This window comes from Atractosteus spatula, chromosome 14 (assembly GCF_055471065.1).
Source record: "Atractosteus spatula isolate fAtrSpa1 chromosome 14, fAtrSpa1.hap1, whole genome shotgun sequence".
Taxonomy (NCBI): Eukaryota; Metazoa; Chordata; class Actinopteri; order Semionotiformes; family Lepisosteidae; genus Atractosteus; species Atractosteus spatula.
Window position 1 is genome coordinate 12669863 of NC_142719.1, and position 14058 is coordinate 12683920.

At 39.1% G+C, this 14058-nt stretch overlaps 1 protein-coding gene across 1 annotated transcript in view; it reads right to left on the reverse strand.

The window, feature by feature from the left end:
• Positions 1 to 8890, reverse strand: part of gnl2 (G protein nucleolar 2) — a 25456-nt gene extending 16566 nt beyond the window's left edge. The window contains exons 1-4 of the mRNA XM_088931907.1: positions 8693 to 8890; positions 7496 to 7580; positions 4099 to 4193; positions 3168 to 3307 (exon numbers count right to left, since the gene is read on the reverse strand). Of these exons, the coding sequence (XP_088788033.1) occupies positions 3168 to 3307; positions 4099 to 4193; positions 7496 to 7580; positions 8693 to 8756 (384 nt within the window). The 5' untranslated portion in view covers positions 8757 to 8890. The remainder of the gene's footprint in view (positions 1 to 3167; positions 3308 to 4098; positions 4194 to 7495; positions 7581 to 8692) is intronic.
• Between the last annotated feature and the right edge of the window lie 5168 nt (positions 8891 to 14058).

The following is a 14058-nucleotide window of genomic DNA, read 5'->3' on the forward strand; positions in this document are numbered from 1 at the left end:
AGGAAAATACAAAAACACGAGACAAAATAGTAGGAACTGAAACCAAATGTTCAGCACCCTGTAACATGTGCTGGACCAGTGAGGGCATTACTGAGCTCATGTGAAAATAAAGCCCTCAATGCCATTACCAGCCAGTAATGATAACTAATGGTTGAAAACTTATTTTCACTCTGACTTTCATTTTTTTAAACCACAGTAAAGGCTGTTGCGTTTTCGAAGTGAATGCATTTGGATTGCATTTGTGGCCCAAAGCTGTTTATTTGGCATTTGCCAAACTGTAAACAGAAAAAAAAGCACTAAAAACTCAGGAGCTCACAGCTGCACCACAGCAGTGAATCTCAGGAGCTCCTACATATGTGAATGAGTCACACTGGGAGGGCTGCACATGACAGCAGTGATCTCTGCACCTCAGGCAATCGGAGGGGGCTACCTTACTTGAAATTTTACCTGCACTGTCCTGAGTGTGGGGTCTCTATGCACGTATCAAGTGCATCCATGGAGGTTAAAACGAATACATGACCACAGTGGTATGAGGCTTACCATATTAGGTAATGCATAGGTGCATTATTGGAAGCAACAATGGGGATACAGCTTTCAGCAATCACACACCTGCACCTCTCTCTGCCACGCAAACCAATTATCTGAGGAGGTACCGTCAGAAAAGGACACAGTTCCAACTTAAAATTCCTGTTTTCAAGAACGCTTAACTGGAAACATGACTTGTGTATTCTTGCCTTATCAAAAAGCCATAGAAATTCCCATAATGTCATCGCCTCCGAATGTATTAAATATTCTCTAAATATGTCTCTCATCAATTTTCAGGTGTAGGAGAGGATCCAAGTTAGGACATGTGGCACCATTCTTCCACGCCTGGTTTCTGAAGGTGAGCATTCCAGAATATCCCATAAATGCCCGATTGGATTCAGGTCAGGTGACTGAGACCGCCGTGACATATGGATAACATTAACCTGACTGCCGAGTTCTCAGCGGATGTTTTGGATGAAACTAGCTGCTCGTGCCCCAGGTTGGAATTTTCAGTTAATTGAGCTGCAGCTGTTTTGCCTTGCATGTCATATTAAAGTATGTATATTGCAATCCTGGAGGATGCACTTCCACTCACTGTTGCCCCTTGTTGTTGAGTTGCGTGCAGACATCACCATAGACACTGACGCTCGTGAAATGTCAGCAAGTTGAGCTGTTTTGGTCACTGAAGTTCCTGCCTTTTTTCTCGTCTTGCAGCCATGCAAGCCGTAATTATAGGCAACCAGGCCTGCCCAGGCCTTTATACGTGACCCTAAGCATGCTGGGATGTTATTTGTTTAATTAACAATAATCCACACAAGAGTGGAAACCCCTGCATTCAATATACTTGGAAACACCTTTGTAAATAGGGAACACCATTTTCTTGTCCACTACTTGAATCTGGTAAGTTTATATCACATATACAAATAAAGTACACTAAAACAGTTATGCTGACTTTTAAGCAGGCCAGAGTTGTCCCACTTTACAGTGCAGAAAGGTGGTTCCCAAAAACCTGGGCACCTTGTGCAGCTTGTGGTATCATCATGGAAAGCTGTATCGCTTATCCAGTCCACACTAATTCTCCTGTGATCAGCTGTAACACATTTCTCATGGACGAGAAATGGATCTGACAGGCAGGCCTGCTGGACAAAGGCACATGTAGAGCCTCATCTTCCCTGCATGCTATGGGAATTAAAAGTAAGTCAATAAAACATGATTCTAGTACTTGAGGTGTAAAACAAAAAAATAATCGTTAATGAATAAATTACCTTGAAAAAACTGCTACTAACCACAGAAAAATATGCCAATCCACACAGCAACATATTTTATGTCAAGAAACATTAAACATTTCTTTAGGGAAAACACTTGATGAGAAGTTAATTTTTCAGGCCATACAAACACCCACCCCAACTTTCTTAGGGGAGGGCAGACATCTGGCTACCACCACATTTGAGAGACAAACATCAGATCAAGTAGATATGACGCAGAAAACAATATTGTTAACTTTAAGAATGCTTCTAGAGTAGTTTTAGCAAACTAACATTATTTTCTGTACTTTTAATTCTTCCACACCTTGAGATGTAGAGTACATCTGCCTTCACAGCTGGCACTGTTATAAATATATATATATAAAGGTCTTTATAAAATACAAATGATAGCAAATAACTCAATAACATAATTGCTGCAGTCTGGTCCTAGGAATGAATATCATGTGTGGGTATTGAGTCTGAATACATTTGTATACAAAGGCTACGTTTTTCATCTAATGCATTTTTCAGTTATCTGTCACAGAATGATATTAGATATAAATGCACAAAAATACTAGCACCCCTAATCTGAAGCATGTTATTCTTCAATTAATTAAGTTTAAAAAATGTTGCCTGTTAAACTACAATACCTATAACTCAGTGACAGATCCCCTGTTTCCAGAACATACAGTGTAACCTAGCCAGCAGAAGTTAGGATGTACCCATCAATCAACTCAACTAATATACACAGTGCCAGTGTTTGTGTCTGCAACTGTATATGGAGCTAGACATCTTGCATCGCTTCAAACAGATTGTCTTGTCCCAGATCACCTTATTTTTCCAAGCTTAAAAACAAGGTAAGAATGATTTAGATCCCAAAAAAGTACACACACTTCATACTTCAAATCGACACTACAGACCTACAGTAGATGAACTGCTGCCGTAGACGGCTAGACATCTCCGAGCTTTAAGACATATTTAAAACATAAAATAGGCATTGATAAAGCTAGTCTGGAGGCCTGTAGCTCTTTCTGGTAAAGATTAAAATCCTGATGAGGCACATGGAAAAAAAAAAAGAAAAGAGAGAAAGGGGTCATTCAGTCCAAAGAGAAGCCTTGCAATGCACTGCACACATATGGAACAGTTTAAAACAACAAGACCAAAGTGCCACAGCAAATCAACAGGTTCAAGAGAACAGAAGTGTTTTGCACTGATGCAAACCAACCTTGAAGAAGCAGTGTATGAATGTAAACTGTATCTGTCAACAGCTACGGCTGAAAGCAAACCCAGACAAATTACCCCTGACCCACTTCTGTTACAGCTTCTCTCCAATTGCAGTTCAAAATAAAGGAAACGGGGGGGGTGGAGACAACGATGTGCGTTTACGACAGGACTTACGTGGGATTTGACTCGGTCATGCAGGAGAGACATGGGAAGCTTGCTCTTCTTCATGACCACCCTGTAGGGGTCCTTCTGCACCTGCTCCATTTCCTCCTGGAACGTCTGCAGCGAGGACTGCTTGATAACCCTGGTGTTCGCTGCACACCACAAGGAACAGACACAAGAGGTTCGGTTTGGAGCTTACACTGAATCAGGTTCGTAACAGGAGGTTTGAAAAACCCAAAAAATCACGGCATCCATTCCCGTTTATTTTGTTTCCAGCTGCGTCACTAAATTGAAGAACCTTTTGCAAGTACATGTACAGAGGATTCTCAGTTTCCTTGCAGCACTGATTATCAATGCCCATAAGGCTCACATGGTTCCAGTGCACCATGTGAGTTACCCAAGTCCAAGCTCAGCTGCTGTTGCTGGCCCCTGGAGAATCTACTGCACAGAATCAAGCTTTCATTAAGCCAAGTCTAGAAAATCCAATTAATCTATTGCTCTAACCCAGCCCTGCTATTACTGAGCTCAACGGTACTGCGAAGAAAAAGCATTACCTTGGTAAAGAGACCATATTAAGATAAATATATGCCTCTTTCAGTTAGTGCCTGACACCTGGAACAACGTTTCTAGCTTTCTGCACTGTGAACACTGATTATATGGCCTTAACAAATGATACGTGTATAACCAATTTCCTTACTGTGAAAAACACTACACACATTTTTTTTTTTGTTTGATTTTTTTTTTCCCCATTCAGTTTTATGAATGAAAAGGTCTTCTCCTGCAGCTTTACTTGATTGGCCAGCAATAACTGGATCGTGAATTTTTTTCTTTTGTTATGCATTTCAGTGGAACACGCAAATATGATCTAGATCCAGTAACGGGACTGAAATACAATGCAGAACTATCATGCTGTAGTTCTATAACATCTGGATTGTTCACTCACCAAACCACTTTATGTTCGGCTCCACTCTGGCTACTGTCCCAGAAGCCACTGAAGACTGGTACTGCAGAGGTTTGATGACTTTGCCCCGGTTGTTACTACACAAGAAACACAAACACAAGGAAGTCGTCTTTTCATGCAAATGACATTAAGACAATCCTAATACAAAGCAATCTGTCTTGCTAAATTATTTGGCAACACTGCCATACGATGATTTGGTGCAAATGTACACAAGACAAGAGAAAAAGCTTTAAATTTCCAGCCTTTGCTGTAGGACATTTACAAGAGCTTGTACTTTAAAACCTCCTGGTATGGGTGGCAGTGAATGTGGCAGTTAGCGTCTAGGACTGTTCAGTTTTTCCCCTGTTAAGGCAACACTGACAATGCCGTTTCATGCAAATTTACAAGTATTTAGCATCATTTATCTTCCTGATGCGTCTTGAAAACGATCACTCACATGTGTAGGAGTACAGGAGGGGTGAGGAGATTCAAACAGATGGGCCCCAGAAACACAGAGGAGCATAATTCCCAGGCTAGCAGCATATAAAATAACTCTTCCACTTTGAGAGCAATATCACAGATCTGTTAACGAGCAGCTATGTGACCAGTTTTTGTAATATTAATAGCAGGTTTATGATCTTAACTCATAAACAAGGGAAGGGCATTAAAAGGAGGCCCTTTACCCATACGCAGGGATTTTTAGAAAAGAACTTGAGAGTGTTTCAAATTTTGTTTTTAAGTTATTGAATTATTACAGACAAATCCTGCACAAAAAAACAAATATAAATAACAAAAAATCAGCAAGAGATAAAACCTGCAAACATGGATATAAAACTATACTTAAACCAAATACTTTAAAAACTTTCATTGGAAAGATGTAGCTAAGAAAGCCATGCGTGGGAACTTGAGCGCCTGCGTGTTCATTTAGCATGTGAACAATAAACCCCTGTGATTTATAGCATCCTTGCAATTCAAGTATTACCTCCTTGAAGTTTTTATTTGGTCAGATTACAGTCCAGAGCTTGAAATACTAAGAAGACTTTAAAGTTCTTGCAACAAGCGATGATAAATTATTATCTAATGACAGGATGGGTTACAGCTGCAAGAGACAGACACCAGGAGGCCAGGATTTGCAGACAAATTAAAAAATACTGAAACTGGAACAGAAGGGGTGAGAATCCAAAGAAAAACTGCAAGGGAGTGCAAAAAAACACAATGTGGAAACTTTGCAGGTGGAGAATATTTTTGACGGCGCTGTAATGAAAAGCTAGAGACGAGCCATTGCAGTGGTACTGCGAGTGCGATTATGATGTGACTAGAATCACAGAAAAAGAGCTCACAGAGTGGAACTGAATACAACATTAGTGGATACACAGAGTTCTGGAGAGACAGAAAAGACAAAAGGGAGAGGGGGTGTAGCACAACACATCAAGAGAGCATTCGATTCTTTAATCAAAGAATCCATGTAGGCCAAACATATTTAATAATAATCTTTCAAAAACCCATACGGTGAGGATGCATGTATACTACAAACAAACCATAACCAGAAATCTCTTATAACTAGTCTTACTGTTGTAATGAAATCATGAAAGCATAAAACATGGATATCATGGAAGGTTTTAATTTTCCTCACAAAAACTGGGGAAAATCACCAGAGATGCCAACAGCTGTCACCAAAATCACAGTCAAAGCTAAACAGCTGCTATCTTCCGCAGTTTTTGAAAGCACCTTTCAGAGGGAACACTGACAGCGATCGAGTGTTTTCAGACACTCAAGACAAGAGGGAGGAACACAGAGGTGCACAACCCATTGGGGACCTGTGATCTGATTTGAGTGACGTTAAGGTCAGGATGACATGGAAATTGACCTGCATTAGAAATAATATACATCCGAGGTTACAGAAATGAAAAACAAAACACAAGTTAATGGATAGCAAAGCAAGTTAATGGATAGGAAACAGAGTGTAGATATGGACAAATACAATCACTACACTGTCACAGTGTTCACAGAAGACCACACTTTTCCTATATAATATAATAACAATGATTTAGATTCTGGTATAGCTAGTAAACTACATGGAAGTGCATTTAAAACCAAGAACAGGATGCACATCTTTGTGTAAAGGGTTGTGGGAGTATGGAGCAAGTAATCAGGCCATGCTATTAAAGTCAATCCCCTGGTTTCTTTCAAAAAAAATGTCTGGATGGGATCCTTGGGTCGAGATGCTACCCAAACAGGCTATTTATATAACTATTTATAAAAATGATGTGGATGATATCAAAGCAACAGAGATTAACAGGGTGTCTAAAAGCCGTGCATGAAAAATAAAACTCAGACAAAGACGAATACAAGACTGTGTAAACAGCAGGATGTGGAGGATTACATGAGAGTAGAAAGAAAAACTGTATATAAGATGGAAACACTAACCTGCAAGAAATGGGTGGAGGAAAAAGAGGTGTATATGCTGACAATTTGCCTCTTATAGATAATGGGACAAACCAATAAAATGAAAAAAAGGTAACTTAGAATTGTAGGTTTTTAATCATAAAGAGTTGTTCTATCAAGATTTTACAACGAACTAGCAAGACATTGATTTTGGTCACCTTGTTACAAAAAAGACATTGCTGCTGTAGAATCAACTCCGAGATAAGCAACCAAGTATGCTCCTAAACATTCAGGCTTGACAAACTAAAATCATTCCACTTTTTCTGTTGTGCAAGGATCTCATTCGAATATTCAAAATTCTCAAGGGTGCTGACAGGCCACCCAGCAGACTTCTTCAGAATCAACAAAGAAACACAAACCAAGTGGAATCGACAGGGTCGTGTGTTTATCAATGAACACGATACCCAGGCATGCAGTAGAAACCAGGGTGTCAGCTTCCTTCAATATACAGCTAAGGCAATATCTTTGGATCAGCTCACTATGATCAACCACACAGGCTACAAGGGCCAAACGGCCTCGTCTCGTTTGTAGCTCTTCTTCCTTTCTGTTGATTACATTTCAGTTCAATTCAAGGTGTTTTATTAGCATGGCCAATGAATAAGTCAGTGTTACCAAAGCAATATAAACACAACTAACATAAAATCAACAGGCATTTACCACCTCATAATACATTTACATACAAACATATGGAGTATTATTGAGAGACAGGCTCACTGTTCCTCAGGCTGTGACAGGAGGTCACATACCCAGTTCAGCTGAGTCCCCCCCCCTTCTCCCAGTAGGATTGGGAGTTCTTGTGATTCTGGCAGGTGGGGGAATAATGGGATTAGATCTGTACATTTGGAGAAGGATGTTTGTCTAATCCCAGAGTATCTGTCACAGTGCAGTAGGAAGTGCATCTCTGTCTCTGTTTCTCCCCGCTGGCAGTGAGAGCACAGCCAGATTGCATACTCACCGCCGTTCCTTCTGCCTGTACATATTCAGACGTTTTATGGTGGCCCGGTCCCTCATATTGTTTCCACCAGCACCCTTGGGTCGATCTTTTTATAAAAAGGAGAAACAAGATAAAATTACTTTCTTCATAATTCTCTAATCGATCTGCAAATTAATACATTAAAAAAATCACTATGAGAATACTAAAACTTTATCTTATTCCATATTTAAGGTACTTCCATATTGTAAGGATCTGCGCCTGTGGCTGGAAGGTTTGCCGGTTCAAATCCCGCAGCCGGCAGAGGAATCCTACTTCGTTGGGCCCCTGAGCAAGGCCCTTAACCCCAACTGCTCCAGGGGCGCCGTATAAATAGCTGCCCCTACGCTCTGACCCTAAGCTTCTCTCCCTGTCTGTGTGTCTCATGGAGAGCAAGCTGGGGTATGCCAAAAGACAAATTCCTAATGCTAGAAATTGTATATGGCCAATAAAGTGATCTGATCTTATCTCTGAGGACTGAGAACGGTTTTCCTCACAGCCATCACACTAAAAAAACTATTGACACGGAAACATGAAATTATGAATGGATGGATGTTTTTCCTCTTTCACTTCTGTTACGTTTTTGTATCCATCTTAAAGGTACCAAGAGAACTAAAAACAAATTTATTAAGTAGCGTTTTAACATCATGCAACTAGATGTTTACTGAAATATTATTTCAATCTCGAAATGCGTGTCTATGTTCTTGCACTTAATGACACCCGAAACCTATTAAATATTGAGCCACCAGGAATCCTATCACTTCCCCCGAGTTATTTTAGAAACTTATAATATTCGTATACCTTATCCTAGTTTTTGACGGCAAAGTCAAAAGTATGTCTTAGAAGTGTCATGTTAATTGGTTAAAGTGCGCACCATTTATAAGGCAAAAACAGACTTTCATGTTTGAAGCGCTTATCTCACTTGTTTTCAAAACAACTGAATAAAACGTTGAGTGCGATACACAAGCAACAGGTTAACCAGGTATCACCATAAACAATTGCGATCTACAATTATTAAGCCCCATTTTGCGTTTCTAGCTTCTAAAGCCTCTAGAAGATAAGATTAATTACGTAAGCTATACATAATGCTGCGGTTTTATTTGCTTATTTAAAAGGTGTTTGGATTTTATTCTTCGTCAACAAAATCAGAAATCAACCCAGCGGATATAGGTTAACTCTTACCTGGATTACTGCTGGATGCAGAAGGGTTGATGGTGCTTCTGCCCTTGTACCGTGGCTTCACCATGGTTCCGATTAGTTGTAGAAAAGCTCTACCGTTTTATACAACGAAAAAAAGGTTTTATTTTTTAAAAGGTTTGAGCTCTCACTCCCGTGCCCTTATGAATCCACGTGTGAAGAACTGCGATAGTCGAGCAGGAAAAACGTCATCAAACAGCGACCAGTCCGTGCATCTTAAGGTGGAGTATAAATGTATAAAACTTATCATTAATTCGAGATGCTAATGCGTAGCAGACTTTCTCGTGTATTGTACGCCATATTATCTGTAGTTTATTTTACGGAGCACATCCTTATGTTTATACATTACTTTTTTTAAAAATAGACGATATTATTTTCCTATTATATATCCAAATTATTATATACACTTCAGTGAATTAATATTCATTGTGTTGAAAACACTTCAGAAATATAATATAGGTATTTTAAACTGCACAGAAACTAATGTTCTTATGTTACAAATTAAAGACAGGCCTAATAGCAGTGCTTGACAAGTGTTTAATTTTTTATTTCAGTTTTCACAGTGATCTACCCTCTGTCTGCAAAAAGGCATAAAGAACTATTTGCCCTTTTCACCCTTTGCTGAGCACAATCTGCTTGGATCAAAGAGCAGTGCTTAGTCCCTATCGTTTTATCAGTTTCGGATCCTTTAAGATATTCTTGTCTATGGCTCTGGGAAAATGGCCTAGTCATTTAGATGTCTATTATTCCTTAAAATGCTTCCTTTTTATCATTCGTGTGGCATTTTATTGGAGATCAAGTGTATATTAAACAGTGTATTGTAAAAATGATGATTAGGTTGAACATAGAAAGTAACTGAGCATAATTAAATAAGTTAATGATTGTTACCTCTTTTCAACAGCAGAAATAATAGACCATATGCATATTTATTTATGTGCAGATACTCAACTGTAGGTTGTCGGGTAGTGGTTATGACATATGATAAGATCGTGATGGGAATGAATAAACAGTAGATTAGAATATCCTGAACTGAGAAACTCAACCTGGTCTGTTTCTGATTTGGCCAGAAGAGGGAACCACTGTATAGCAGCATAACCGGTTGTGAAGAATTGAATAAACTGACCTGTAAGTTCAAATAGTTCTTCCTGTACAGCAATGCAGTCTGAGGGCCATGAAGTATTGAGCCAAGATGCCACAAGCCTATTCAGCATTCACCTGCATTTAGGTACAGTACTTTCCCCATTCTTGTCAATTTGATTTCTTCATTAAGAACATTTTATTAGTCCACTCATGCAGTGTTCTAGAGTGACAAAATTGTATAACCCGTTAATACATAAATTCACCAAAGATGTCACAAGGAGGCATATTGCAAAAATAAAGCATTATTTAATCTGATTGTGGGTTGTGCCCATTTTATTTAAAATTGCCCGAGCTCTTGCACAAGCTGGGATTGCATGATACCTCTGTTTGTACAGCTAATGGGTGCACTGGCAACATGCATAGAAACCATTTGGAATGCGTATCTAATGTAATCAGGGGCAACAGAAAGCCAATGAAAAACAGGAAGAGTTGGATTAAAAAAATCAGCTTTATCAATTTTGTATGAGTTTGACAAGGAATTACCAATGTTTTGTGTTATAGATTTTCACAAAAGACAACCCTTTGCATTCAAATGGAACCTATCTCTCGGTGTAATATATCTAACAGAGAGTGCAGCAGAGTCCAAGTGGATTTTATGTTAACATGCTGATTTTCATGTAAAAAGTGAGTCCAAGGACCTAATTCCTAAAGCCTGACAATCTGGAGTAGAAAGCCTTGGAGCTACTTGTCAGTCACAATGAGTGAGTGAGAGAAACCCTTCTTAATAACAACAGAAAGGTTGGCTAGAAGTTCTAGATAAAGGATCCATCAGCTTTGAAACCCAAGAGAAAAACAGAGGTCTCTCGATGGTGAACAAAAGACACTTCGGTAGTAATCAAGCAGTCTGAGAAATAGTTGGAAAGGATCTTTTGTTCCCCAATACTGCAAAGCCAGTTGGCTACAGAAAAAGGACAAAAGATGTTGCTGATTAAGTACAAAATGCCCTAACTGGCTGCTCTGTGGTACAGTAGGTATGCATGTTATCCTGTTTTTATTCCATGCTAAGTTCACGCACCTCAGACCACCCCTTAAAATATACATCCAAATTTACAGAGCAATACAGTAGATTCATTCTGAAGCACAAGCTAGTTTTAGAAAGGCTGAATGACACTCGCCATGAAGCTAGGCCAGAATTTGACATGCAGAGCACCAAGACCTCATACTGTGGACTTCACCTTTATGGGAATGCCTGTTGCTCCTGCAGGTTTACATTGCAAATGAAATCAAAAGAAAATCCAACAAAAATACTGCAACATGCTGACGCAGGTAAAGCCACCCTGAAAAGTCCATTTTCAGTCTGCTTACTCTGCTGAAGGTTGCAATAAGCAAATTCCTGATGGTCAGTATTTCTGATGATTTTAATATGCTGCACTTTCAGGGATATTAAGTGTAGGACCGTTCTGGACAAAACAGGAGGTATTCCTTTGCATAGAGCGCCGTGGGAGTCTGAAGTCATGGGAATCCTTGTGAAGAAGCTGCTCTGTGGGTTCCATTAAGAGAGGAATTGATGTTAATCTTAGATCTTAGAATATAAAGTTAATGGAAGCAATTTTATTTTTTGGAAGGACAGGCAGGACAGAAGAGATGGTGGTGTGGGACTATATCAAAAATGAATTGCAAAGTTCAGAACTGAAGCTAGAGAGCACACGCAGTTCAACATTAATGTGAATAAATGCTTCTAAGGACTTAACAATAGGTGTATGCTACTGTAGAGACCCTTTAATGCAGACTTGGAACTACTAGGGCTCTATGTATTGCAAGCAGGAAGATCTGGAACAATAGTGATTTTATATTACTGGGAGATTTTTATACATAAATTGAAATATTGTGATGGGGAATACAACTGAAATAGATCTTTTTTAAATAGTTACAGATTTCTTCTTAATCCAGTTTGTAAAAGCACCTACTTTGAAAGATCGTGACCCAATCTTTTAAAACAAACTGGACATGATTAAGACAATTTAAAATGTGAGTAGTAAATTGGGGTTTATAATTTTAAAAAAGTATACTATGAAGAAAAGAGGCAGAGCTAGTAGGTGGTGAAGTGGGAATAGACCCAGACAGATAGATACACACTTGACAGATGAAGAATGGTTATACTTGATCATGATAAAGGCTCATCATGAAGTAATCCTTAAAAAATGAGAAGTCTAGAAAAATATTGCCTTAAAGGTTGAATGGAGATGGTAAGACCATACCATGTAAACGGACTTAAGATTCTAAGACAGAAAAAATAATATTTTGAGCTCTGGGAGCAGCTGAAGAAAGATATAAGAATTGTAAAGGGAGGTACAGAAAATGACATTGCACTGCAGGTTAAATAAAATCAAAGGTTTTCCAGCACTACAACAGTAAAACTCTAGGTTTTATAAATGAATGGGATTAATAACAGAAGACCATTAAGATATAGCAACCACAATGAATGAATATTCCCCATAGGTTTTTACAGTAGAAGTCATACCATGCCACATGCTACAAGATCATCAGCTTTGCAGAGTATTAACATAACTGCCACTGCGGTTCTATAGAAGCTATGGAACCTAAAAACCAATAAATTGCTGGAGCTCGATGTTGTTTTCTCAGTTGTACTCAAGGAAGTGAGGGATTCATATTATTCATTTACCCACAGATATGATATTTCAACTCTGTGGGAGCTAATGTGTCCCCACAGATGGGAGAAAGACAGATGTAACATCAGTACATAAAAACAGTGACAGAACTGAACCACCAAATTCCTGACTAATGAGTCTTACTTCTGTTTAATGTAAGTTAAAATGAAAATTATACTTAGAGCTGAAGAATATTTAGAAATAACAATGGTTTAATACATAGCCATCATGGACTTAGGAAAGGAAAAGTCCTTTTAAAATAGCTCTTCAAAGAAGCAACAAGTATAGAAGATAAAACTAATCCATATGACATGCTATATTTAGACAAGAAAAAAAAGCCTGTGATAAGATTCCTCATAAAAGGTTGGATCTCAAGTTAAAAGTCATAGAATTGGAACTGGAGTGAAGGTTCTAAATGTTCTGCCTGCCCTCTTCATCTTCATCTTAGATCACTCCTACTAGGTCAGAGAACCAGGTAGATTTCAAGTTTTTTCTTTCAACCTAATGTTCAGTAACTGAATGTCAGCCTACAGAGCTCGTTTTTGTAGTTGGGCAAGCTTTTTTCTAAGGTTGTGACTTCCAAACCTTGTCTGACATATAATTTCTGTATAAGTATCTTCAGACAAGCTGGAAAGTCGGATGGCTTTTCATTAGGCATCTGCATAATCTCTCGTCCTGGGGCTCAGAAATATATGCTCTAGTGTACTGAACTACTGTACGTCTTTGGAGACACACCTGGGTTTACCATTGGAAGGAACCTGCGAGGAGTAAGGCATCAAAGTTATGGGCTCTTAGACTCTCTGTGAGTCTTTTTCTCTCTCTCTCTAACCCTTCTGAAACATGTGATCTACCTAGTCCATTCAGGTCAAGTGACCATTATCATTGATAGTTGCCGTAAGAGCAACAATCTTCTGGAATGGCCACGTAGGTTACAGAGCAGCAGTTCACTTCCATTGCCTTGCAAAACAAACAGCAGTACAGCAGTCCTGCTAAAAAGCATGCCGTTTTACAGTTAGATTTGTGTTATTGTTGATCTCTAAGCAGTCGTTTAGCTTGACATTGTCAACACCTCTAAAGATTTTGGATACTTCAGACAAATCTCTTTGCCATCTCTTTCATTCAAGCCCAAGAAATTCAGATATTTATGAACATGGATATGTTTCTCGTGTCTCATTACCTTCATGTAATAAAAAATCAGCATGGTTGCTTGTCTTCTCAACTCGGTAAGGGGCATATCAATCACTCCTTCAGTGGTTGTTGGCTTGAGGACAATGAGACAGGAAACCATCACCTTCTCTGGTCAGAACTTGACGAAAACTGGCGGAGATGATGCAACGTACAGTTGAAATCACGTTTCCCATTGCCCTCATCACAACCTCGGCTGAAGGCAGGTATACAAGAAGAATGGGAAGTGATTGGGCTGCAAGTATTTTGAAGCCGTGTGAAACACTCCGCTCATGTCGTTTACAGAGGCCCAGTGCGACATTTGCTGCGCGTTCCTAATATTTTGACCAGTGACAGTTTGTAGCACTTATATTTTACCAAGCAATTGCACGTAATGCTCAACAGAGGGCTTACATTCAGCTAATGAGACAGCCACTG